Below are 24,907 nucleotides of genomic sequence, written 5' to 3' on the forward strand. Positions count from 1 at the left end.
TGTAAGATCAGAATGGAAGATAATCTCACAGGCAGCCAGATTCAAAACACAGAGAATCCCTCTAGGCAAAACCTTAAGTTACAAAAAGACACAAAAACAGGAATACACATTTCCTCCAGCACAGCGAATTTTGCAAGCCAAAAAACAAAGACAAACCTAGCACATTTTCTAGCTAGATTACTTACTAACTTTACAGGAGTTGGAGAGCTTGTATCCTTGATCTGTTCCCGGCAAAGATATCACGCAGACAGACAGACAAAAGCCTTCCCCCCCCGCCTCCAGATTTGAAAGTATCTTGTCCCCTTATTGGTCATTTTGGGTCAGGTGCCAGCGAGGTTACCGTAGCTTCTTAACCCTTTACAGATGAAAGGGTTTTGCCTCTGGCCAGGACGGATTTTATAGCACTGTATACAGAAAGGTGGTTACCCTTCCCTTTATATTTATGACAGTTTGCAAATGGGCATGTATTTAAACTTCCAATATATCATATTCATAGAGAATACAACATAATAAATGGGCCCCCTTGTTTATGTGCACGGTGTCTGCTTGTTTGTGAAATAAACTTAGTTTCTCAGTGAATGCTGCAGTCAAAAATAAAAAGTTGTGGCCTCTGCTACCAGTTATAGTACTTCGTTAGGGGCTCAGTCCTGATATCATTTAACTCAGAGAGGATTGATTTCCAAGGGAGTAGGAGCAGGCCCTAAATCATTCAGACAGCAAATTTTACAAGCCAGGTTTGTTTGTTTTTTCTTTCTGACTCTTGGGTACAGTTAGGTTAAAAACAGAGAGGCTAAGATGACAAAAAGCAATGCCCAACAGAAACTGGAGATAGCCAGACTGGAAGCCGAAGAGAAAGAAAAGGAGCACCAGAGACTGGTTGAATTAAAACAACTCAATAAGGAGTCAGCGAAAGAGGCAGAGAAAGCCCAGGAGGCTGCCCACCAGAGAGCGGTGGAGGCAAAAGAAAAAGAAATGGGGGAGAGGAAAAAAGAGAGGAAGCATTCAGAGGACATTGGAAAGAGGATACAAAAATGTAATGGATGATATCTAGAGCATATCTTTAGGGAAAGAGAAAACTCAGCCCTCCTTAGTAATTTCCATTGTTAACAATTTGTTATCACTTCTTCGCACAGGTGAAGAGCCAGAAGAAACTGCCTTTGATATGCCTAAAATCTATGAGCCAATTGAATCTTTTAATCACCTAAAGGATCGTTTAAATATGTTTCTACAAACATACAATGAGAACATCCGGGGTGCACATCTGGACATGGTGTTCTTCAAAGATGCTATGATTCATTTAGTCAAGGTGGGATGAGCACTTTTTCTTCCTCCTGCCTTTTCATGACCACAGGTTTGACATTATAGCAGATTTTATTTTCTGTAATCATGTGGGATTTCAGTTATTCTGTCAAATAAAGTGGGGCATAGGCTCGTCTTTTGTTTCTGTTTTAAAGTAACATAATACAAGTCTAGATTTTTGCATAGAAATATGAAGTGCTAGATGTGCATTTAGCCACAGTTCCAAATACAGAATGGTGAGACATCCAAAGGAAACACAATTCCTTGGCGCGCCCCTCACCTGAATGGGTAATAGAGCACATCAACTTTCTATAAAACACACCTTTCCTCTCCCATCTAGCCAGAGAAGTGGACAATGGTTTTACATACAATGCCTTTCTTTGCCTTTTTATATTAACTGGGTTGCAGAAAGTAGTATTGCCTTCACCCACGCTTATCCCTCACTCTGCCCACAATGAGAAAACCCACAGTTGGGATAGCACCAAAGGGTCTTTGTAGGGAAGAGCAAGGTCAGCCTTACTCAGCCACACAGCCGTTTAGCATGGGGGCAAATCTAGCTTCAAATTTCCACTCCTGATGCACAGTATGCTGTCTTGTTTTGTCAAACCTCAGAACGTGAAACTCATTATACTTACTGCACACAGCTGATTATAATTCAGAGCACAGTGGAACCCGGTACAATGGAAACACAGAAAGGGCTTACTAAAAAGTAATATCTTCTTCTGTAAACTGCAAACCTTGTATTTCTCCACTGCACAGTGGGCTCAGCCCTGTTTCTCAGCCATTATTTAATAAAAGTTGCGGTGAGGTCGTATATTAGATTACTTGAACTAGATTACGTTAATTGAACAAAATGTGGTAAAAAATACTAGTAAATAGTAAGTAAATAAATCTAAATTACACTTGTTGAAATAAACCCCCCCAGCTTTGATGCACTGTTGAAAATTGCATTTTTGTGTTTGATTGTTGAAAAATGAATTCAAAAAATTGGGTAATCTGAAAAAAGTAAATCAGAGCAAATTAGTGAGGTTCTGTTAACAATTTTTAGTCTGTATAAGTACTGGTGGTAATCCTGTCCGGGTATAAATTTAACTGTTCCTAAATGTATACATGTATAGATGAAGGCAAAAAGGTATGACTGTGATTGCCTGCCTGACTTCACAGGCCATGGAACCTTGACCAGTAACTGTGAGATCAAGCCCATAACTTCTGTTTGAGCTCTATCATAGCTGTTAGAAAGATATCCAATCTTGACTTAAAGACTTCTATTGACAGAGAATCAACCAAAACCCTAGGTAAATTGTTCCAATGATTAATTACCTTCCCTTAAAAATGTGAACCTTATTTCTAGTTTGAATTTGCCTAGTTTAAGCATGACAATCTCACTGTGCCTTTTTCTGCTAGGTTAAAGATCAGAGTCTACTATCAGATGTCTCTTTCTTACATAGACCATGATCAAGTCACCTCTTAGCCTTCTCTTGGATAAACTAAATAGATTGTTTATTCAGTCTCTCATTATAAGGCATGTTTCTAGATCTCAAATATTTTCATAGCTCTTTTCTGAACCCTTTCCAGATCAACATCCTTTTAGAAGAGTGGACACGGGAACTGGACACATGATTCCAGTAATGGTCTTGCTAATGCTGTACACAGAGGGAATACACTTTCCTACCCCATCTTCATATTACTTTCTACATCAGGGGATCCCATTAGTCCTCTTAGCTACAGCATCACATTGAGAGCTGATGATGAACTCTCAGCAACTGGGCTCCAGAGCCATGGACAAATATGTGACTGCTGAAGAGGATTCCCCTCTGTGCAGCTATTTATTGCTTTCTTGGCTGTTCTCCCAGGCTGGTTGCAATATACCAGTCAGACCTGTTGGGGGAGGCATTGTCTGCCCCTAACAAGCCTGCTGAATGGTGGCAAGGAGACCGAATGAGGATGCGAAGCCTAAGACTGTGCTTTAAAACACAGCTTTCATCCAGTAACACAAAACAGGGCCCACTGGGGCAAAGACTGGCACCCCCACCCAGTAATAACCTAGGTTACAGAGAAGCCCATAGCAGAGCCTATACCTGGATTTTTAAAAGACAGCTAGGAACCAATCCCTGATCTTCACTGCTGACATCCCTGCTGTGGTTGTGTGTGGGAGAATGAGTTCATTTAAAGGATTTCCCCATCCTGCTGAGCAAACCCACCAAACCTAACCCTAGAGTAGATACCACTCTCCTCAGCCCACCTTGTTCACTGCAGGCCCATTATGCTGGTGATCAGTGCAGTCATTTGCCAGTAAATTGAAGGAGAATTTGGCTCTTGTCACTAAGGGTTCATCTGCACCTCAAATTGGAAGTGTAATTTCCAGCTCAAGGAGACATCCCTGTGTTAGCTCTAATCAAGCTAACGTGCTAAACATTGGTCTCCTCAAGTTGGAAATTATGCCTCCATCTCAAAGTGTACATGTACCCTTAGGACAGGGCTAAGTATGAAGGAAAATGTGGGGTATGATCTGATCACTATTCCTTTGGTTCAAATACATTTAAAATAGTGAGATGGGAAGGAAAAGGATCTCCACTTGTGAAATGTTCTCACCCAATAATATATACAAATGCCACTACTACAGTGAAGGTGGCTGATTTTGGGAACAGAAGATTGTGCTTCTTAAACGTGTACAGTACTTTTGCTTTTGTCTATCTAGTCCAGGGGTGGGCAAACTTTTTGGCCCAGCGGCCACATCAAGGAATAGAAATTGTATGGAGGGCCATGAATGCTCACAAAATTGTGTTTGGGGTGCAGAAGGGGGTGCGGTCTCTGGGGTGGGGCTGGGGATGAGGCTTTTGGGGTGTAGGAATGTGCTCTGGGCTGGGACCGAGAGGTTTGGAGGGTGGGAGGAGGATCAGGACTGGGGCAGGGGTGCAGGTTTCAGCTGGGATTGCAGGCACTGGGATGGGGCTGGGGATGAAAGGTTTGGGGTGCAGGAGGGTGCTCTGGGCTGGGATTGAGGGGTTTGAAGAGCGGGAGGGGGAATCGGGGCTGGAGCAGGGGGTTGGGGTGTGGGGAGAGGCTCAGGGGTGTAATCTCCAAGTGGCGCTTACCTCAAGTGGCTCCCGGAAGCAATGGCATGTCCCTTCTCAGTCTCCTCTGCGGAGGTGTGGCCAGGCAGCTATGCACGCTGTCCCATCCGCAGGAACCACCCCTGCAGCTCCCATTGGAGTGCATAGGAGCCAGAGTGGGACCATGCCGTGGCTTCTGGGAGCCATGTGGTGCAGCCCCCAACCCTGCACCCGGGCCAGAGCGGGGCCGAGCCACGTGATGTGGCCCCAGACCCAGTGACCTGGCAAGAGCACTGGAGTGGGGCCAAGCCACATAGTGCATCCCCCAACCCAGCGCCCCCACCGGATTGGTGCCAAGCTGTATAGTGTGGCCCCCGACCCGGCGCCTCGGCTGGACTGGAGCCAAGCCATGTGGTCCGGCCCCTAACCCAGCACCCCGGCTGGAGCACCGGAGCAGGGCAGAGGCATGTGGTGCGACTTGCGGGGCAGCTTAAAACGGCTTGCATGCTGAATGCCCACCCCTGATCTAGGTACTTACATGACACTCATGACCATGGTATGGGGATGTCTCAGAATCATTAATAGATTTTATCATCATGATGCCCATGGAAGACAGGGCAACAGGAATGCCATTTCACAGATGGAAGACTGACTCACAGAGTAGATTAAGTGAGCTATCCAAAGTTGCACAAAAAGCTTATGGCTGACCTCAGAATTGAGCCTAGGCTTCCTGTATTCCAGCCCAGGGCTTTGTCCACTAAACTATCCTTCCTCTCCCCGATATTTTGCAGTTACATTAATAGCTCTCAGTCTGACACTACACCAGTAACTCTGATGACTAATGAGTTACTTTAGATTTACAGAAATGAGAAATCAAAATTGATGTTAATTTTACAGTGAACAGTAAGGGAGATATAGAGCATAAGCTTTATATGGTATTACAGGAAATCCTGTAGAAATCTATTCTGGCATGACAACATTGTTATCATTTAGTAATATTTAAAGTGGAAATGGCACTTCCTGTGCTATAATGGTATGTTGTGTTTACATGTGATTGGTTTCTCATACAAATAAAAGCTTTTCAAAATTAAAAGATTTGTAATATATAAAATAAAAGTGTGATAATTCTAAGGTTCTCATTACTAATTTGAAGGTTCCCATTGCTATGGTGGCTTAAATTGTTCTGGCACAAACGTTCCATATATTTAGCAACAAACTGCCATGTTGATCTGTAGATTTCCCGTGTGATTCGCACCCCTCGTGGAAATGCTCTCGTAGTTGGAGTTGGTGGCTCAGGAAAGCAGAGCTTGACTAAACTGGCATCATTCATAGCTGGCTATGCTACGTTCCAGATCACTTTAACAAGGTAGGCTGTTGAACAAGATATATTTCAAAAATGTGTACTTTGATTTCTGTGTTTTGGATTCCTTCTACAAGCAGAGCACATAGTGGCGACCACAGTTGAGAATGGAAACATGTGCATCCTTAAGAGCCTTTTAAAAATGTTTGCCTTTATTTTCTGTGCTGAAATTCTGTGTGTCCTCCCAGTCTGAATGTCTTTTTTCAACAAGCAAAAAATAACAGGCTAATACCTAAGATTACTGTAATTAAAAGTCTGGAGAAATTTTTTTTTCTTAATTTGGTTTACTTTGTGCATTTGAGAGTGTGTTTTGTGTGGTTTGTGTGTTTGCCATGCATCATTAATCCCTTTTGTGTTTGAGTGGGTCTTTAAGAGTAACAGAGAAAGGGGGCAACATTATCCTCTTTTTAAAAAAGGAATGATGACAGAAAACAAATTGGGTATGTTTATTTAAATGGAGACTTAAAATGGGCTGTGGCTCTTTAACACTCTAAATGGATATTCTTGAGCATAATTACATTGTTTGTGCATTGAATGCAAAGATATTTTTGCTGGGCACATTTGTTTACCAACATCCCTGTTTAAAAGTTTTGAGCGGCAACACAACTGTTTTTTCTCTAGATCATACAACACTTCAAACTTGATGGAAGACCTGAAGCTCTTGTACAGGACAGCAGGGCTACAAGGAAAGGGCATCAGCTTCATTTTTACAGATAATGAGATCAAAGATGAGTCTTTCTTGGAATACCTGAATAATGTTTTATCATCTGGAGAGGTACAATTTTTATTTTTTTGTTTCTTTCATCCTTCTCGGTTTTGTAATCAGGGAGCAGAGAGAGGGCCTGATTATGGGCAGCTTGATTCATGTGAGTAGTCTCTTAGACATCATGGTAGCAGTTGTACAAATGCAGTCTCAAGTGATATGTGGCACTGGAATCTTAATACAAATTGGTCAGCTCTCCATCACAGAATCTGACTGTGTGGTGAGGCAAAGCTGTAGCAGCCCTCAGTGGTGAAAGAACAGGTTAAAGACTATTTAGAAAAACTGGACATGCACAAGAACATAGGCCCAGATCTAATGCATTCAAGGGTGCTGAGGGAGTTGGCTGATGTGATTGCAGAGCCATTGGCCATTATCTTTGAAAACTTGTGGTGATCAGGGGAGGTCCCGGACAATTGGAAAAAGGTAAATATAGTGCCCATCTTTAAAAAAGGGAAGAAGAATAATCCGGAGAATTGTAGACCAGTTAGCGTCACCTCAGTCCCTGGAAAAATCATGGAGCAGGTCCTCAAGGAATCAATTTTGAAGCACTTGGAGGAGAGGAAGGTGATCAGGAACAATCAACATGGAGTCACCAAGGACAAGTCATGCCTGACCAACCTGATTGCCTTCTATGATGAGATAACTGGCTCTGTGGATATGGGGAAAGTGCTGGACATGATATACCTTGACTTTAGCAAAGCTTTTGATATGGTCTCCCATGGTATTCTTGCCAGCAAGTTAAAAAAGTATGGATTGGATGAATGGACTATAAGGTGGATAGAAATCTGGCTAGATCGTCAGGCTCAATGGGTAGTGATCAATGGCTTGATGTCTAGTTGGCAGCCGGTATCAAGCGGAGCGCCCCAGGGATCTGTCCTGGGGCTGGTTTTGTTCAACATCTTCATTAATAGTCTGGATGATGGGATGGATTGTACCCTCAGCAAGTTTGCAGATGACACTAAGCTGGTGGGAGAGGTAGATATGCTGGAGTGTAGGGATAGGGTCCAGAGTTACATAGACAAATTGGAGGATTGGGCTAAAAAAAATCTGATGTGGTTCAACAAGGACAAGTGCAGAGTCCTGCACTTAAGAAGGAAGACTCCCATGCACTGCTACAGGCTGGGGACCGACTGGCTAATCAGCAAGGACCTGGGGATTACAGTGGATGAGAAGCTGGATATGAATCAACAGTGTGCCCTTGTTGCCAAGAAGGCTAATGGCATATTGGGCTGAATTAGTAGGAGCATTGCCAGCAGATTTAGGGAAGTGATTATTCCCCTCTATTTGGCACTGGTGAAGCCACATCTGGAGTATTGCATCCATTTTTGCACTCCCCACCCCAGAAAGGATGTGGACAAATTGGAGAGAGTCCAGCGGAGGGCTGGGAGACATGATTTATGAGGAGAGGCTGAGGGAACTGGGATTATTTAGTCTGCAGAAGAGAAGAGTGAGGGGGGATTTGATAGTAGCCTTCAACTATCTGAAGGGGGATTCCAAAGAGCATGGAGCTAGGCTGTTCTCAGTGAACAAGGAGCAATGGTCTCAAGTTGCAGTGGGGGAAGTCTAGGTTGTATATTAGGAAAAACTATTTCACTAGGAGGGTGGTAAAGCATTGGAATGGGTTACCTTGGGATATGGTAGAATCTCCATCGTTTATAGTTTTTAAGGCCCTGCTTGACAAAGCCCTGGCTGGGATAATTTAGTTGGGGTTGGCCCTGCTTTGAGCAGGGGGTTGGACTAGATGACTTCCTGAGGTCTCTTCCAAGCCTAATCTTCCATGATTCTATGAAAATTAGTGCAGAGCTATTAATCCCTTAGAATGAAAATGTATGAATCGGGGCTTTTAGATATCTTGACAAACTCAAACTGAGACACATTATAGAAAAAAAGGAGGAGATCTGAAACAATGTAAACTTTGTTTCTTAAACATTTATAAAGTTTTCTGTTTGATTCAGAGTTTTAGTAACTTTCAGAAGTAAAATAGGCTTGTGCAGGAAGGAGGTAAAGTTTTATATCTAAAATTACTAACATACCTTGTATTTAGGGTGGCAGGTTTTGTTCCTGAGAGGTGTTTTAACTAGTTAACACTAAAAGGAGGGAAATGAACCTCAGTGTATTAAAACAGCAAGTAAAATTAATCATAGTGGGTCTGATTCTCCGTTCTTAGACCAATTTGTTACCAGTGTGAGTCCTCTGGTTTTGATAGAGTCAATGACATAAAACTGATGAAATGGTGTGAAGCAAGGGGCCCAATGTGTTTGTATCAGAACTATATGCACCTGCTTGGCATGCTCTGTGAACAAGAGCTTCCACAGTACATCATTCCAGTCACAATAGCCCACCAAACTGCTTTTAAAAAATCTGCTTCCTTTTGTTAAGGTCTCCAACTTGTTTGCACGTGATGAAATTGATGAGATCACTAGTGATCTCATACCTGTCATGAAAAAGGAGCACCCACGTCGACCGCCAACCAATGAGAATTTGTATGACTATTTCATGACCAGAGTCCGTCAGAACCTCCATGTAGTACTTTGTTTTTCACCAGTGGGTGAAAAATTCCGAAACAGAGCCCTGAAGTTCCCTGCTCTTATTTCTGGTTGCACTACAGACTGGTTCAGTAGGTGGCCTAAGGATGCGCTGGTTGCAGGTGAGTGTTAGCTGCAGCTCTGGAGTCTTGCTATGCTGAATCTGGAAATTTAATGAAATCAAGCTCTATAATCACTGTGAAGTAAATAGGGAAAATTCCCCCCTCCCTGAAAGGGCAAGCTTCTTCGACTCATAATATTGGATTTAAGCTTTCATTTGTTCTGTTTGAGGTTAATAGTAGTGTAGTGTGTGACACCCAGAATCATAAAAGATTCTCTTATTTCTCTTTTAAAGGCAAAAGTCCATTATATAAAAATACTTAAAATGTGATACTGGAAAAATCCTTCACCCTTAAAGATACTCTTTAGTCATTCAAAGAAAAGATTAAAAACAAATAATAAATACTTTATTTTCAGAAACAAGAACAAGTTTTAAATTGTAATTGGTTACCCTCTAAGTTTCCTTCTCCCCTCACTGCCTTTTCTAAGGTGCTCCACTTCATATTGTTGCATGCTGTCCAAATATCTGCTGAATCCATTACTCTCTATAAGTTGCCTGGAAAAATACCAGAACATCATTTAGTAAAATCTATTTCTGGACCCATTGTTTAAGTAAACTGATAGCTAATATTTTGAAAACATTCCATATTGTTGAACCTCACCTGAAAAAGTCCTGATGTGAAAACGCTGAACAAAAGAGAGAAATTAAACCCACACATTTGAAACCAGTCAGGTAGGGAATTCTTCCTCAAAATATGACTAGAGTGTCTGCATATTTAGCAGATAAGCCACAAAAGAATAATTAGCCAACACGGGAGAAAGAAATGTGAAGATTATGCTGGTCGCACTTTTTTCTTCTGGGAGGATAGCTATATCATTAACATCACAAATGAGAATATTTTAATGAAATTATCTTCAACGCAATTGTTTCTGAAGAAAACTTTTATTATAGAGTGCTCACTTTCTCACTAAGTTAGTAGTTAATAGGAATGTTCTGGAGGTTCTTCTGCAGAAAATAGGTGATGATGATGATGTAGGGTCTGGAGAGTAGAGGGAATAGGTTCAAAACCAGTGAGGATGGTAGTTTTAATTCAAAAGTAACATGAATGTTCTACCTATGAGTTGGAATAAAAGGGATTTAATAGAATGTAAGTTTTCAAAATAAGCAGAGTTGATAGCTCTATTTAACTACATGAGCAATACAATGAGTTTTTTAGAGTAACCGCCTCAATTTCAGAAAAGCTGAACTCGCACAACTCCCTTTGAAGTTAATGGGAGCTAAGAGTGCTTAGCAGCTCTGAAAACTGGGAACTAAGGAATCCTGGGCAGGAGATTGGCACAATGCCTATACCTGTCTTATACCCCATTTTCAAGATAGGCTGTGTCCTGATCCCTTTCACAGGGGTAACTTCACCCTGAACATCGATTTTGGTAAAAGCCAACCCATACTATTGAGAATAAATGTGAAAAAATAAAGGAGTCCATCCTTGTGTGAGAGTATGGCAACAGAGTCAAGGAGAGGATAACAAACTCAGTGCAAATCTGTCTGTCTTTTGTGGGAGAGTTATGTTCAAACAGTAACTGTCAGATATGTAGGCCAAGGTTGTAAGGTGTCAATGCCCACCTTGGCTGTGAACAGGACTATTAGATGAAGGCAAACACTGAAGGCTGAGTTCTGGATCAGCTGTGTAAGTACAATGCATGTTTCTTTCTCTTTCTCTCATATGGCCTGAACACAGTAGGTGGAATATGGTGATTGCTACAGATGGGGGGCTGTATGATTCAGGAGTTAGGTGCTGGGATATGGAATATTTTACCTTTAAGTCATTGATTTGAAAATAGCAAGATCAGAAGTGACTAAGACCTCTTACGTTCTGTTGGCTGCTCAAATGCCTATGTGAAATGAATAAGTATTGAGACTACCAACTCTAGTGACCAGGAGTGTCTCCCTATTAGCAATGGCCACTAATTTCAGTAGCAGTCTCTGAGGGTAGTATCAGTAGAATGAAGCTTTATTTAGTGGCCACAGGGCTTGGTGATAAGCAAAATATCACCATATCATAACCTGTAGTGTCTTAGCCAGGCCATATGGGGAACTTAATTGTCAGTGATCAACCTCTCACATAAATAAATTTCCTAAGTATCTTGGAAAGCTGAGGTATCACATAAGCATTTCCTATATAACTTCCCCCAGTTGTTTAGTTTGTTTTTAGAATGTAGTGCTAATGAAAGCTGCCAAACAGACAGCATTGCAGGCTCTCAACCAGAGCTTGACAAAACAATTTCTTGCTGAAAAATTGGTTTTGGGGGTTCCAAAACTATTTGTGAATTCAGTTTGAATTTGACAAATAGTTTCAACCAAAAAAACCCAAAAAACAAAATCAAAACAAAAAACCCTGAAAAGCTGACATTTTTTATTTCAACATCTTTGAAAAGTTTAATTTTGACTTGACTTTTTATTTCAAAAGGGCATTTCAGTTTCAAATTCAACCAATTAAAAAACCCACAAAGGGTGAAAAATGGCTAAATCACAATAAAAAATCTGAAAAAAAGCTTTGTTTCAAGTCAATTGAAACATTTCTGTGAAAGCCCCTCCTGTATCACACTTTAAAACAGATTTGTTGGTTCGTAATATCTAGAGTTCCAGGCAAATGTGCAGAAGAGAATAATATGCTATGTCTCAGGTAGCCAGAACCCTTTGTGGAGAATCTAGTTGCAGATGTCTTTAGCCAACAAGTGTTTCCTGATCTGTTCAGTACTCTGATGCAGATAGTACGGTGTGTGTTTGCATATGGACCCATATAAATAAAAAGCTATTTAAAAATATGCCACTTGTTCAGCCCACATACACTCCAAAAAATGTCGTTGAGTTCAGTGGCTTTTCAAGACCTGATAGTTAAATTAGGTAAAACTCTTCTCCATGATGTTGCTGACACACTGCATGCTGTCGTAGAATTTTTCTTCAATATTTGTATGTAAGAAACTAATTTAAATGGGTTAGTTCACAACCTTTTTTTCCTTTCTCTAAAGTATCTGAACACTTCCTATCCTCATATGAAATTGACTGTACCACTGAAACCAAGAAGGAGGTGGTGCAGTGTATGGGCTCTTTCCAGGATGGGGTAGCAGAGAAGTGTGTTGACTACTTCCAGAGATATAGACGTTCTACACATGTGACTCCAAAATCCTACCTATCCTTTATTCAAGGATATAAAGGTACCTACAAAGAAAAGCATGCTGAAGTGAAGACAGTGGCCAATAGGTAAAATGCCTTATTTTGCTCCTTTTTCTCCCCCCACCCCATGGGTACAGAACAGCTCTTGGCAATCAATGGTGATCTCAATTGATGATTCTGAACACTTTATAAAGAAAACAGTGATGTTGGATTTGAATTTTCCTGTCAGGTCTTTCATTCTTTTTTAAAATTAATTTTAATTAATTAATTAAAGGGTATTAATTTAATTTGATCCAATACTAAGGCCATTTTTTGGCCTACAAGTATTTAAATCTATAACAATGAAATAATGTAAGTGGTACTTAACAGGCAAGTAAACATATGAATCTTAGTTTGCTTTTCAGAGCAATTCAGTCATAAATGACATCACTTTGCACAGTAAACTCTTATTTCCATATTTTTCACATGAGCAGTGGAACATGTACATGTGGTATGATTTTGCACTCAAAAGAACATCTAGTTTATCAGAAGGGTGCTTTCTTGTTAAAATTTCATTTTGTTTTATGTGAAAGAGATGGGTATTAACCTTTCTGTGAATTCTGGAGCATCTCTCGCATTCCTCTGATGCATGCTTTCTGCTTTCATGGCCCAAGAGCCTCAGTATACCCTCTGCAGATTCAGGATGATGGACCTTCTACACAAGAAAACCCAGCAAGGTGGTTTGATATGGTCCAGAGAATTTTCAAATATGTTGCTTAAATCAACCAAGTCTCTCTACAGTTCATATTTAAATATGTTTAAAATAGTGTGTAAATCAAGGAATGATGTGTAAATTCAATTGCTTGGCCCCTGCAGCACCAGCCTACCTTTGCAATTAAATAGGTTACAACCAGTATTGGACACCTTCAGCAAGGAATCAGACTGTAGCTTACTTTACTACAGTTCATACTTTGGCTTTGTTGCCAAATGAATCAATCATCTTGCCTTTCTGTTAAAGGTTACGGTCTTTTAAAACCACAAGGCCAGACCAAATCCCTGACCTTCCCAGCCACCATAGATCTCGGATCAGTGCACGTCTTCCAAGGCTTGGCTTTAGTGGTTGGCAACATCTGGGTCCCTAGCCTGCTATTGGCCTGGCAGCTCCGTTCTGTTGCTCTACTCATCCTCTCCTTTTTTTATACTGTATCTGAAGCAGCTAAGTTCTTTGCTTCAGTCCCTGCAGCCACTCTGTCCTCTGACAGGCAGCTCTGTGCTGCTGTGTCTGGTGATTCATGCTGCCTGAGCCTTCATGTATCTTCCTGTCTAGAAGTAAAGAAACCTAACATTTTCAGCTTGCCAAAAGAGTAGCGACTTTGTCACATCATTGCACTGGGAGCTCATGTTGAGTTGTTTGTTCTCTATGATGTCTAATCGCTTGTCAAAGGGCTAACAAGATCCTTGGATATATAAAAAGTGAAGAAGTGAATAAGGGTAGGGAGATGATTTTTACCTCTGCACTATGGCATATATGGCATTGGTGAGACCAGTACTGGAATACTGAGTACTGTTCTGGTATCCTCATTTAAAAAGGAGGCTGAAAAATTGGAGAGGGTTCAGAAAAGTCACAAAAGTGATTTAGGGGCTGGAGACAATGCCTTACAGAGCAACATAATAAGCTCCATCAGTTTAGTTTTTCAAAAAGAAAATTGAGAGGTGACTTGATGACCTTCATGGAAAGAAAATGCTGTGTTCTAAAGGGCTCTTTAATCTAGTGGAGAAAGGCATAACAAGAACCATTGGGTGGAAGCTGAAGCCAGACAAATTCAATTTAAAAATAAGGCACAAATTTTTAACAGTGAGGGTGATTAACCAAGCAAAGTAGGGAATTCTCTATTTCTTAACATCTTCAGTTCAAGATTGGAACATGGTGCATTAGCCAAGTAATTGGGCTCTGGTTAGGGGTAATTGTGAAATGTGTTATACAGGAGGTCGGGCTAGATGATTTATTGGTACCTTCTGTCCTTAAAGTCTATGAATTTTCCCAGCCTGCTCTACAGCCATTCCATTCTTTGGCTCACTTTGGTTGGGCATTACCTTATAATATTTGTTCATGTAGGCTTTTCAACCTAGAAATTAAATGTTTCATTCATTCATTTGATGTCACATGATTCAGGTTGCAGGATCAAGGTACTTTTGAAACTCTAGCCAGAACAAATGCCCAGTGATTGGGTGCTTAATTTTTTAGTGTTTCATTATGAGATGTTTCTAAGGATCCCAATTATCAGAAAATGCTTCCCACCCTCTGAAAATCAGACTTCTTTGAGTGAACCACAAATCAGAAATGACTTCAAAAAGTTGGATGCTATGTTTAACTGACTTCCCTGTAAAGTAATAGTTTCACAGTTTCAAGAATTACTACAGAGAGAAGCTTTTAGTTAGAAATGGGGAAAGCACCTTTTACAGGCCATGGGTTCCCTTACGTGGTTATCTACTGTTCAATCTCTGGTCTTGAGCCCAACAATGATCGCTGTCAAGTGATTAAAAAAAAATAATCACGGTTAATTAATAATAATAATAATAATAATCACGGTGTGATTAATCGCACCATTAAACAATAATAGAGTACCATTTATTTAAATATTTTTAGATGTTTTCTACATTTTCAAATATATTAATTTCAATTATAACACAAAAAGTGTACAGTGCTCACTTTATATTTATTTTTAATTTCAAATATTTACATTGTAAAAAACAAAAGAAATAGTATTTTTCAATTTGCCTAATATGAGTACTGTAGTGCAGTCTCTTTATCATGAAAGTTGAACTTACAAAGGAAGAATTATGTACAAAAAATAACTTCATTCAAAAATAAAACAATGTAAAACTTTAAAACCTATGAGTCCACTCAGTCCCATTTCTTGTGCAGTTTATTGCTCAGACAAACAAGTTTGTTTGCATTTGCAGGAGCTAATGCTGCCTGCTTCTTGTTTACAATGTTACCTGAAAGTGAGAACAGGCGTTCACATGGCACTGTTGTAGCTGGCATTGCAAGATATTTACGTGCCAGATGCACTAAAGATTCATATGTCCCTTCATGCTTCAGCCATCATTCCGGAGGACATGCGTCCATGCTGATGATGGGTTTTGCTTAATAACAATCCATAGCAGTGCGTACCGACGCATGTTCATTTTCATCATCTGAGTCAGATGCCACCAGCAAAAGGTTGGTTTTCTTTTTTGGTGGTTTGGGGTCTGTAGTTTCTTCATCGGAGTGTTGCTCTTTTAAGACTTCTGAAAGCATGCTCCACACCCTATCCCTCTCAGATTTTGGAAGGCACTTCAGATTCTTAAACCTTGCGTTGAGTGCTGTAGCTATCTTTAAAAATCACACATTGGTACTTTCTTTCCATTTTGTCAAATCTGCAGCGAAAGTGTTCTTAAAATGAACAATATGTGCTGAGTCATCATCCGAGACTACTATAACATGAAATATATGGCAGAATGCGGGTAAAACAGAGCAGGAGACATACAATTCTCCCCCCCTAAGGGGTTGAGTCACAAATTTAATTAACACATTATTTTTTTAATGAGCATCATCAGCATGGAAGCATGTCCTCTGGAATGGTGGCCGAAGCATGAAGGGACATACAAATGTTTAGCATATCTGGCATGTAAATACCTTGCAATGCCGGCTACAAAAGTGCCAGGCGAACACCTATTCTCACTTTCAGGTGACATTGTAAATAAGAAGCAGGCTGCATTATCTCCCGTAAATGTAAACCAAACTTGTTTCTCTTAGCAATTGGCTGAACAAGAAGAAGGACTGAGTAGACTTGTAGGCTCTAAAGTTTTACATTGTTTTATTTTTGAATGCAGGTTTTTTTGTACATAATTCTTCATTTGTAAGTTCAACTTTAATGATAAACAGATTGTAGGAAATGCAGGAAAACATCCAAAATATTTAATAAATTTCGACTGGTATTCTATTGTTAAACTGTGCGATTAAAACTGCGATTAATCGCGATAAATTTTTTTGAGTTAATCTCATGAGTTAATGGCAATTAATCGACAGCCCTAATATTCAACCATCTTTAGTCAGTGTGTGCATGGTGAGTTCCAGAGGTCTTTCTCTGTTTTGAATTGTCTTAACAGAAAATTCCTATTTAACCTGTGAAACACCCATTTCTGATAGTAGTGGAAAGTTACATAATGGAAAACTTTGATGACAATTTTTGTACCAATTTCTGTGACATGAAACATTTTTGGCAGTAGCTTTCATATTCATCTTGTTGGTAGAATCATTTTAAAAGGAGAATTATAAAATAGCTGAGGAACCTGTTATGCTCTTTGATTTGTATTTTAAATTGTAGAATGAATACTGGATTGGAGAAATTGAAAGAGGCATCTGAATCAGTGGCTGCTCTAAGCAAAGTGCTGGAGGTTAAAGAAAAGGAGCTTCAGGTTGCTAATGAAAAAGCTGACATGGTAGGCATAGCTTTTTACGCACAGTGCTCTTTAACTTCTTGTGCTTTGTTTAATTTTCTCATTGACAAGGAATAATTTAAGAAGGAGGAGTCAATTAGGAGTTAAAAAGGGATCTGTGGTATAGCATGACAATAGTGAATGCAATATCTTTATTTGAATATCCTAATAGTTCATGAACATAAAATTAGACAGATGGATTTTTACACTGGAAATTAATACACAGTAACAAATTCTTTCAGCAGTGTACTTTCTTTGATATTTGGTTTTTGTGTTTTTCCCCTTTTTTAGGTTTTGAAAGAAGTCACTGTGAAAGCACAGGCTGCTGAGAAGGTGAAAGCTGAAGTACAGAAAGTGAAAGATAAAGCCCAGGCAATTGTAGACAGCATCTCAGCAGATAAAGCCATTGCTGAAGAAAAGTTGGAGGCTGCTAAGCCTGCTTTAGAAGAGGCAGAGGCAGCTTTAAAGGTCAGTATTACAAGACAGGGACAAGTAGGACTTTCATTTTCAGAGGATGTGCTCCATAGAAAGTAGGCTGGTGGGTTGAGCCACGTACCCTCCCAGTTGACAAACATTTCCCTTTTATCTCATAAATGTCGGTCAAACTCAATATGCTCATGAGTTAGTTAATCCTACAACAAAAGGAATGCTTTCAACACTTAAATACTGATTGTGATTTTTCATGTTAAACTCGCTGCAACTCACATATGTAAAAGCAGCTCAAGTCCTTGGGTTTGATATCACACTGGTAACCAGCTAATGCCACTGCTGGTATTTTGTTCAAACACTGCTGAATAGACAGTGACTAGAGTGCAAACCTGCTTTATTCCATCCTAACATAGGTCACTTCCCTCTTGTCTTAAATTTTCTCCTATTATGTATATTGCACCCAAGTTTATTGCTGTCCTACCTGGTTTGCGTCCTCCTTCATGACTACTTCTGTCAGGTCTCCAATACCTGGAAACACTGTTGCCACTAGTTTTCCCCATGCTCCCTCTGTCTTCAGCTTTGGCCACTACTCCAAAAGACATCTTTGCTGTGAAGTGTTTACGCTGTAATGGAGTAGCACATTCTGTATGTTCTCGGTAGTGGTAATATCTGTTTCTGCCCATGACTTTACATTATGCATCACTGGGAGTTTAGTTTAGTTTTAGTTTAGTTTAGATCAGTGATACTCAGACCTCAGTGGTTCAGGAGCCAAATTAGCAACCAACATTACCCAAAAGAGCCACAGTAGTGTGAATTAATTCCCTATTATTGTTACAGCAAAATGACTGACCATATATTCTACAATTAGTTAATAACAGTAAAAGCATCCAGATTGGTTAATAACTTAGATCGGTTAATAATTAAATCACACAGTGTTTTCATATCATGTGCTGCAAAGAGCCGCAGGAGACCCATTAAAGAGCCACTTGTGGCTCCTGAGCTTCAGCCTGAGAATCACTGGTTTAGATCTTGTACTGTATAATTCAATGTATTTACACTAGTATGTAAAGTGATGATAACTCAGCAGAGAATTTTTGATGGAGAATAACTTCAGTTCCCATTGCTGAAACCTGTTAATCTAATAGTGGAGAGTGGTTGGGGTGGGAACAGAGAGTCTCTGAAGAGCAAAGCAATGAGTGGGAGGTATGGAGTAGTGATGGGAAAAACTCTAGGTTTGCAGGCTCATGTCAAAGTAGTATTCAGACTTTCAGATGCTTTCCTTAACTCTTGAGCAGCCCTCCCCCCAAATGTCTTTCTCACTCATGCACATTATTCCTCCAAATACACCCTTCCTTCCTCTTATCTGCTCTTTTAGGGAGGAGGCGGAAGATGATATTGGCCTTGCAGGGTTGATTTTTTTTCATGAAAAAGTGATTTGAGAGGCCTTCTCTTCACATAAGAGTAGTGGCTTTTGTGCACACTAAGATGTTAGAACACTATAGTGCATTTTGAGGCTTAAACGCCAAGGTGCCCTTTTAAAGCAGAACTGATCATAAGACTTGGGGTTGCAATGACTGAATCATGCTGCACCAGAGTGAAATTATAGGCCACTGGTCACACTCAAAGATATAAATAAGTGGGATGCCCCTGAAGAAAATCCTCACAATAAAAAACTCTGTAAAGGGAATGGGCTCCAAGTTATCTTGACTACCTCTCCAAGAAGATCTGTGCTTCAAGGAAGCTGTAATCAAATACTTAGGAACTTTCTAATGGTTTGGTTTCCATTCTAATATGTGAAGGTTTTGAATATTTACATATTTGATCCACATTAGCTCCCTTGTCTAATGAAGATGAAGACAGCAATGTAGTGTATGACTGAGACAGTCAGAATGCAGTGATAGCATTTACAAGTCATGGATCTGTAACTAAGATTCAGCTATTAAGTACAGTACCATGTAAAACAAAACAGAATTATGGTGCTAGGATTATTTGCAGGTGTCACGGTTCCTCCCCCACTCTGAACTCTAGGGTACAGATGTGGGGACCTGCATGAAAAACCTCCTAAGCTTATCTTTACCAGCTTAGGTCAAAACTTCCCCAAGGTACAAAATATTACCCCCGTTATCCTTGGACTGGCCGCTACCACCACCAAACTAATACTGGTTACTGGGGAAGAGCTGTTTGGACGCATCCTTCCCCCCAAAATACTTCCCAAAACCTTGCACCCCACTTCCTGGACAAGGTTTGGTAAAAAGCCTCACCAATTTGCCTAGGTGACTACAGACCCAGACCCTTGGATCTTAAGAACAATGAACAATCCTCCCAACACTTGCACCCCCCTTTTTCTGGGAAATGTTGGATAAAAAGCCTCACCAATTTGCATAGGTGACCACAGACCCAAACCCTTGGATCTGAGAACAATGAAAAAGCATTCAGTGTTTTACAAGAAGACTTTTAATAAAAAATAGAAGTAAATAGAAATAAAGAAATCCCCCCTGTAAAATCAGGATGGTAGATATCTTACAGGGTAATTAGATTCAAAAACATAGAGAACTCCTCTAGGCAAAACCTTAAGTTACAAAAAAGATACACAGACAGAAATAGTTATTCTATTCAGCACAATTCTTTTCTCAGCCATTTAAAGAAATCATAATCTAACACATACCTAGCTAGATTACTTACTAAAAGTTCTAAGACTCCATTCCTGTTCTGTCCCTGGCCAAGACGACTACAGACAGACACAGACCCTTTGTTTCTCTCCCTCCTCCCAGCTTTTGAAAGTATCTTGTCTCCTCATTGGTCATTTTGGTCAGGTGCCAGCGGGGTTACCTTTAGCTTCTTAACCCTTTACAGGTGAGAGGAGCTTTCCCCTGGCCAGGAGGGATTTCAAAGGGGTTTACCCTTCCCTTTATATTTATGACAGCAGGAATTCTGGTTACTGCATAAACCGCTCAAACTACCCCATCAAAGTTTATGGTATCATCAGAAGGCCTCAATGGAATTAATGCACAGTAATTCAGTTGCCTGCAGTATATTTGTCTTCTACCCTATACCCTGTTCCTTGTTTTATTCTGTGATTGGCCAAAAATAAATCTCCGAAGTGAGTTAGTTTTTTGACAGCTATTTTTTTAATGCAGCTATCCTGGTTTTACTAATATTAATTGACAATATAATCTTTGTAAAAATAAATTCCAATATAATCTGAGATATAACATTTAAATAATGCATGTAAAATTTCACTCTGGGTAAAGGTGTCAAATACATTACATAGACACTTATACTCTGTAAAATACAGATGACAATTTCCCATGAGAATATCATTGTTTTTGAAGTCTGAGCAAAGAACAATGTTGGCTTCATCTGCGCTATAACTGCTCACATGACAGCTTCAATAGGGAAAAAGACACATAAGCAGGACCTAACAAACATATGAATAAATATGTATGTAAAATTATTTTAACATTATTTCAGACCACAATTTCCTTTGAGTCAGGGGGACACTCCTTGTCAGTTGTGATTGTTGCATAGATTGGTTTTCTCATTATAATCTGGTAAATTATGGTCTGCAAGGACTTGAGAATTTTAAATGATCTACTAAGAATTTAATGGAATTTTGCTAACAGCACAGAGAAATGTGTACTGCAATACTGGATTCATTTACAGGTTTCTTAGCTGTTAAGGTGACCTTTAATTGGGTCAATCTGCCCATTCGTCATAACTTCAAGACTTGTCAGTTTTAAATGACAAGACGACTATTAAGTGGAGAAGATAGATTGTCGCCTTACATAACTAATTTTAAAAAATGTAAAATTCTTTAACACAAATTGCCGTCCCTTTGTTCTTTCTATTACATTGATAATTGCTTGTAAAATATGCAAACAAAAGCATTACGTCATGTAACTAAACTTTAGTTATTTAATGAGCTTTTTCTCTTCTTTTTCATCCCTCAGAACAGGCTTGCTTGTATAATTGCTAAGTGCCTACTTGGTGCTGCTGAGCAGAAATTACTTAGTGGCTTACAAGAGGCAGCAGTTAAAATCTTTCAGAATTGGACCTTTCTAGTTTTATTCAGCTTGAGCATGATTTAACAATTAAAAGCTTGTTATGGATACGTAGGTTGGAGTGATTTTTCTGAACAGATCCTATGCCTATAGGATGGATTCAATGCAAGTGTCCATCAATTTTTGATATGTCTGTCTTTGAGATGGTTTACTACATGGTATACTACAGCAGCAACAGTGATAATCCCTTTCCTTCCTCTCGATTTCATAGACAATCAAACCTGCAGACATTGCCACTGTCCGTACACTGGGCCGACCTCCTCATCTTATCATGCGTATTATGGACTGCGTGCTCCTGCTGTTCCAGAGAAAAGTGAACGGTGTGAAAGTGGACCAGGAGAAAAGCTGCACCATCCCATCATGGCAGGAATCACTGAAATTGATGACAGCAGGAAACTTCTTACAGAACCTGCAGGTACTTTAAAAACATAAAGAAGAAAAATGGGTTGTCTGATGACTGTAGCAGAACAAATGTTGTAAGAAGTGTATGTTATTTATTTCACTTTAAAAGTTATGGGGTTTCGACCCATTGTGTTGCAGAGAAACAAATACTGGGCATAATCGTACAGTTTTCACTCAAAGGAAATGTCTGTTGATTTCCCATCTGAGTTTTGTCTAAGTAAGGATTGTGGGATTGGGCTCATTGTCAGATAATTTGCTAAGGCATTGCGGGTAGTTATGTTATCTATTTGCTTAAATCACAGGCCATTTACAAATTAGGATGTGCCAAATAAATTGTCGGTGTGTTTTTTAAAACACCTTTGGATAAGCTGACTGATGTGTGGTAATACAGTGTGGCTAAATTGTTCTCTCCATGATGTCTCCAGCAATTCCCAAAAGACACAATCAATGAAGAAGTTGTGGAGCTTTTGAATCCTTACTTTGAAATGGTAGACTATAACATTGAAATGGCAAAGCGAGTGTGTGGGAATGTGTCTGGCCTCTGCTCATGGACCAAGGCTATGGCTGCATTTTTTTCTATCAACAAAGAAGTGTTACCCTTAAAGGTAAGTCTGTATTGGTAAGCCAGTGGGAGGTATGCATAAATAACACTGTGGGATTTGGCCCAGTGGGCAAACTACTAACTCCAGCATGTGTCTAAGGGGACCCACCACCACAAAAGCAAAAATTCCACAAAAGGGCTCACCCAGTTACTTGTGGGTTTTTAAACAATAAGCATATACATAAGTCGATCCTGGTTTAGTAAAGCTTTTAAGCATGTGCTTGAATGATTTGCTGAACCGGGGCTAATGGGCTCTTTTTCTCTATTTTTTTTAATGAAGTAGAACAGCCCTATCTTACTCACAGAATCTGCTCCCTGTGTATATTTAGCCATGTCTGTTCACTTGGGTGGAAAAAAATTGTGCTGACCACATTTGACGCCTGTAAGAGCTGCAGAACTGAAACAGGTATGGCATAGGGAACTGGATTCTGTTGCATCTATTTCTTGTGTATCCATAGAACAACTAATGTAGGAGCTATACGCGTAGCACTGAGGGAATAACTAGGCCTGCGGAACCTTTATGACAGGTGATGGAAGGAAGCAGAGGGAAAGAACCCAGTTACTTACAGATCCAAGGAGCAGTTTACAGGGCAGGCAGTTCTAAATATGTATTCCTTTTATGTTTATAAACTAAGCATATTAGATCTGAAAATCACTTACACAATAAATATGAAACTTCAAACTGCCATTTCCACAGAGTTGAAGTGTTTTCTGGGCATTTGGCTGTGCCATTTCTGTTCTCAGATAGATGTACTGAGAGAGAAATTTTTGAAAGTAACATCCACCTTTTCATAAACAAACCTGGATTTGTTCACAGTTGAAGTATTTATTTATCTAACAATGAGACTTGTAGGTGCAAATACAAACTTCATGCAAAACTGAGTAAATCATAATTAACCAAATGCCTCCAGAATTGTAAAATCTGAAATTTAGTAAAATAAAATACGAATGTTGGGGACATTTCCTTAGGGCTGGTTTGGACACCAGTATAAGTTGGAGCAGCTTGAGAGCTAATTTTACCAACACCAGCAGGAATGGCCCCCTAGGAACCATGATTCCAGTTGGCTGTTGCAGGAGTGCAAGGCATTGCTGTCTTATCTCAATGCTGCTCCTATATTGAGGGGACCCAGGAGTGAATGGTGTGGAGCTGTCTCTGCTAGCTTCATAAGTCTCTATGTCAAAGGAATCCCCAGCTACTCCGTACATGGCCGTTTTCCAGTTGCTTTCTGCTGACTGAGCAGGGCAAAGCATAAGGCCAAGGACCTGGCCTGCCTACGACCCTTTATTTACATTCACAAAATTCTTAATGTAAGCATGGGACTTATATAATAAATTAGGGCACTACATGACCTTTAGTACTGGCTTGTTAGTACCGTCTTTTAGAAGAAATGGTTGATTATCTCCTTTATACTTTGAGACCTTTCAAAGAACAGATTGATACTCAGTAAGAAGGAATTAGAAGGACATGATCTGAGCATGGAATAGCAATTGGTCTGTGATGTTCATATTTGAATTCAGTAATGTGTTCTCTGTACACATGTAGTCTGAGAAAATGTGGAGGGTCATCTGAATGAAATTCTTTATCCACTCCTACGAAGTGATTTACCACAGAATTGCAGCTGAGAATTGTAGCAGAATTCAGTCTGTCAGACAATTGAATTGAAAGGATTCTGAGTAATAGCTCAATTATACAGATCAGTTTAGATTTTAAATATAATGCTGTGAAGCTTTAATTGAGATGTGCTTTATACCAAATGCTTTGAAACATTTTGCGTATGAATTTGCTTTGCATATGTATATTTTGTAGGCTAATTTGGCAGTCCAGGAGAATCGCCTTGCCACTGCCATGCTAGATCTGCAGAAAGCCCAAGCAGAGTTGGATGACAAGCAAGCTGAATTAGATTTTGTACAGGCAGAGTATGAAAAAGCCATGAGGGAAAAACAGGTGCAGTATTCTTTACATTACGATACACTTTGACTGTTTTAGTCATTGATACTACTTATGGAACCACAAAATACAGTGCATCGCCTCAAACTCACTATTGTCCTTTGGAATGGAGAATTTAGGGAACAAAATTTGAATTTTTTGAGGAGATCTTTTTGTCGTTGTTGTTGTTGTTGTTGTTGCTTTCTCATATACTTGCCTGGCCTACTTTTCTGCCTCATTAAAACCCACTGTGTATGTAGCACAAAGCTTCATGCATTGAACGCTGCATTTGCTACATGAATATGTGAATATTTCTGTGCGCAGACATTTGAAATTGTGGACTTTAAGCTCCCGGGCTGGCACATGTCACCCACCTTTCACCAGCACTAACATACATGTGTATAATAAAAAAATTGAAACAAAATTTAAAGGCTCCCATGAAGGGGAACAACCAGAATTTTCCTAATGAGGGGGCCAGAGGGTGCTGGCTTGGATCCTTAGGGTCAAGCACATGATACGGGGGAGGGGGAAGTACATATGTGAGTCTCCCTGGGGTTGTCAGATCTGCCTGAAATGTTCATTCAGAGATGCATTTTGTGACAGTGTCTCAGGGGCAGTAGCTGGGTCCCTTTTGGTCCCCCCCATGCCACGCACAATGACATATAGGAGGTATCCCTATCCCCAGGGGCACAGATGGAAGCTCCCCGCACTGTACAGTGGTATGGGATCTTCCCCTTCTAGGAACCATCTTTTCAAGTCCTCCTCAGCCCTGGACTCCTCCCACCTGTATC

The 24,907-nt window shown here is 40.0% G+C and overlaps 1 protein-coding gene across 11 annotated transcripts in view; it reads left to right on the forward strand.

The window, feature by feature from the left end:
- DNAH5 (dynein axonemal heavy chain 5) overlaps positions 1–24,907 on the forward strand; it is a 313,949-nt gene that overhangs the window by 212,651 nt on the left and 76,391 nt on the right. For all 11 annotated transcript variants that reach the window (XR_012157381.1, XM_073332322.1, XM_073332321.1 and 8 more), the window contains 10 exons: positions 1,134–1,306; positions 5,588–5,718; positions 6,334–6,487; positions 8,855–9,122; positions 12,091–12,322; positions 16,585–16,699; positions 16,988–17,164; positions 21,398–21,601; positions 22,014–22,193; positions 23,997–24,134. Coding sequence is in view for 10 of the 11 variants with exons in the window: in XM_073332322.1 (XP_073188423.1) it covers positions 1,134–1,306; positions 5,588–5,718; positions 6,334–6,487; positions 8,855–9,122; positions 12,091–12,322; positions 16,585–16,699; positions 16,988–17,164; positions 21,398–21,601; positions 22,014–22,193; positions 23,997–24,134 (1,772 nt within the window). In the remaining variant the exon portion in view is untranslated. The remainder of the gene's footprint in view (positions 1–1,133; positions 1,307–5,587; positions 5,719–6,333; positions 6,488–8,854; positions 9,123–12,090; positions 12,323–16,584; positions 16,700–16,987; positions 17,165–21,397; positions 21,602–22,013; positions 22,194–23,996; positions 24,135–24,907) is intronic.

This window comes from Lepidochelys kempii, chromosome 2 (genome assembly GCF_965140265.1).
Source record: "Lepidochelys kempii isolate rLepKem1 chromosome 2, rLepKem1.hap2, whole genome shotgun sequence".
Classification (NCBI taxonomy): Eukaryota; Metazoa; Chordata; order Testudines; family Cheloniidae; genus Lepidochelys; species Lepidochelys kempii.